General features: G+C 49.8%; 1 protein-coding gene across 1 annotated transcript in view; it reads right to left on the bottom strand.

The window, feature by feature from the left end:
* LOC130377022 (disco-interacting protein 2 homolog C-like) overlaps window positions 1-2,500 on the bottom strand; it is a 31,432-nt gene that overhangs the window by 7,295 nt on the left and 21,637 nt on the right. Inside the window, exons 9-11 of the mRNA XM_056583962.1 lie at window positions 1,827-2,024; window positions 826-917; window positions 315-425 (exon numbers count right to left, since the gene is read on the bottom strand). Coding sequence (XP_056439937.1) covers window positions 315-425; window positions 826-917; window positions 1,827-2,024 — 401 coding nt within the window. The remainder of the gene's footprint in view (window positions 1-314; window positions 426-825; window positions 918-1,826; window positions 2,025-2,500) is intronic.

The raw sequence follows: 2,500 nt of genomic DNA, 5'->3' as shown, positions 1-2,500 counted from the left end.
AGGTGTTATTAACGCTCAACGTGTTCTTCCTTTGCGAGGTTAGCGCTTCTATGTTGATGATTACATTCATAATCACATTTAGGGTGTTTAGCAGACGCTTTTATCCAAAGCGGTGCCGACCCCGATATTGAATCATTGCCCCACAAAAGGCTCGGAGACCTTGTGTTCAACCCAACAGGGTTAGGGCTCTTCTCCAGGGAGGGCTCCAGGTGGAATCTTGGTCATTGAGGTCTGAACCCAGAACCCTTTGGGTGCGGGGTTCAGACACTCCTCCGCCACAAGGCGTTAGGCTGAGAGGAGGTCTGCTACCGTACCTTGCGGGTGAGGGGTACCTCGATGGGCACAGGGACCACCTCGGCCAGGAGACACCCGTAGAAGGCCACCATGAAGGCCACCGGGTCGTTGTTGGGGAACACCAGCGCCACCTGGTGGAGTGGAGGAACACGGGGATATAATGGAGATGCATTATTAATATAATTATACAAAATTATAATAAACTGGTTTAATACTGGGGATTTATGGCCAAGCGCAGATGAGATTTTTGGCGGCAAATCATTAAGTAGAAAAAAACAATTTTCATCAAGCCTTTATATTTATGCACACCATACTTTTTGAATAATATATGAATACAAATATTATATCATGTAATAAAACATCACCTAACGTAATCAAGAATTAAAAACGCGTCTTCCATGCATGTTTGGATATGTAGATCTCCGGCGACATCACAACATTGCCACATTTCATCGCTCTTTAAATTTAGAATCATGAGCTGGGAGCAGAGCCAATGAGAATTCAGGCTGAGCGTGTTGCCGTGTGACTCACTCTGTCGCCGGGCCGGACCATCGGCTCCTGCTTGCTGCCCAGTTTGTGCAGGATGTTGTAAGCCAGCTTAATGCTGCGGGACCACAGCTTCCCTGCAGGGATCAAGACACAGGATATGAGGTCATCGGTGTGTGTGTGTGTGTGTGTGTCTGTGTGTGTGTCCTTTTATATAAGCTGCTAAATTAAAATAAATGTTACAGTTGGGATTAAGTGTCAGAGTGTTGCTTAATTCAGAATGTCCCCAAAATATCGTAATGTACTTAATTGTGTGTGTATGTGTGTGTGTGTGTGTATGTGTGTCTATATGTGTGTGTGTGTGTGTGTGTGTGTGTGTGTGTGTGTGTGTGTGTGTGTGTGTGTGTGTGTGTGTGTGTGTGTGTGTGTGTGTGTGTGTGTGTGTGTGTGTGTGTGTGTGTGTGCGAGTGTGTGTGCTGAAGTAGTATGCGATGCATTACATTTTTCACAGAATTAATATCTAACATAAACAGCATTATTCAAAATAATAAGGCTAACTCTATGACATATGCTGGCAAGGTATGCTACCGCTAGCCAGGTGGTGAATAGCACTAGCCAGGTATGCTACCACTAGCCAAGTATGTTACCACTAGCCAGGAATGCTACCGCTAGCCAGGTGATGGCTAGCACCAGTAGGTATGAGTCTCTACTAGCCAAGTATGCTACCACTAGCCATGTAAGCTATCACTAGCCAAGTATGCTACCACTAGCCATGTAAGCTACCACTTGCCAGGTATGCTACCACTAGCCAAGTATGCTACCACTAGCCATGTAAGCGAACACTAGCCAGGTATGCTACCACTAGCCATGTAAACTATCACTAGCCAAGTATGCTACCACTAGCCATGTAAGCTACCACTTGCCAGGTATGCTACCACTAGCCAGGTGTGCTACCACTAGCCATGTAAGCGAACACTAGCCATGAATGCTACCACTAGCCAGGTATGCTACCACTAACAGCGGCCAGGTGAGGGGCGTGTCCTCACCGTAGGTGAGCACGTAGAGGGGCTTCCCGGCCGTGTCCAGGCTGGTGAGGCAGGGGGCCTTGGGGGAGATGGTCCCCCAGCGCTGGAGGGCCGCCTCCAGGGAGGGGGGCCAGTTGGTGACCACGCCCAGCGCCTCGCCCCGCACCGGCATCATCTCCGCCCCCTCGGGGCGGGGCATCTTAGGGTCGGGCTGCTGGACTGGAGGCACAAGAGGAGCAAACACAAAAGGTTAGCCTCCTTTGAGGAGCTCAACTCACATTCACCCACTCGTGCACACGTTCACAGAGCGGCGGCGCTGTCGACCGCGCAGGGCGACGGCCAGCTCGTCGGGGGGGGGCAGTCAGGGTGAGGCGTCTCGCTCAGGGACACCTCGACACTCTAGACTAGTAGCAACCTTCTGGTTCCCAGCCAAGCCGCCCTGAGCCTCCTGGGCCCAACGCCGCCCCGACTCTCTTGAACGCAACTCTTCAGGCGAAACCTATCTGTTTCATGAACCGATGTCGCAGCATCACGTTTAGTTTGTTTAAATATCATGTATCAACCCTCGCGCTAACGCAAATATAACCATAAACAAAAAGCAACAAGAAATGTTGCCGTTTGTACAGAGTTGCAGAAGTGCATTCCAACTCGAGAACAGATCTAAGACGCTACCCATTTGGCTCCAGAGGAAAAAT

The sequence above is a fragment of the Gadus chalcogrammus genome, chromosome 23 (assembly GCF_026213295.1).
Source record: "Gadus chalcogrammus isolate NIFS_2021 chromosome 23, NIFS_Gcha_1.0, whole genome shotgun sequence".
NCBI classification, from domain to species: Eukaryota; Metazoa; Chordata; class Actinopteri; order Gadiformes; family Gadidae; genus Gadus; species Gadus chalcogrammus.
Note: the sequence above shows the minus strand (reverse complement) of the source record. Positions and strands in the feature narration are given on the sequence as shown.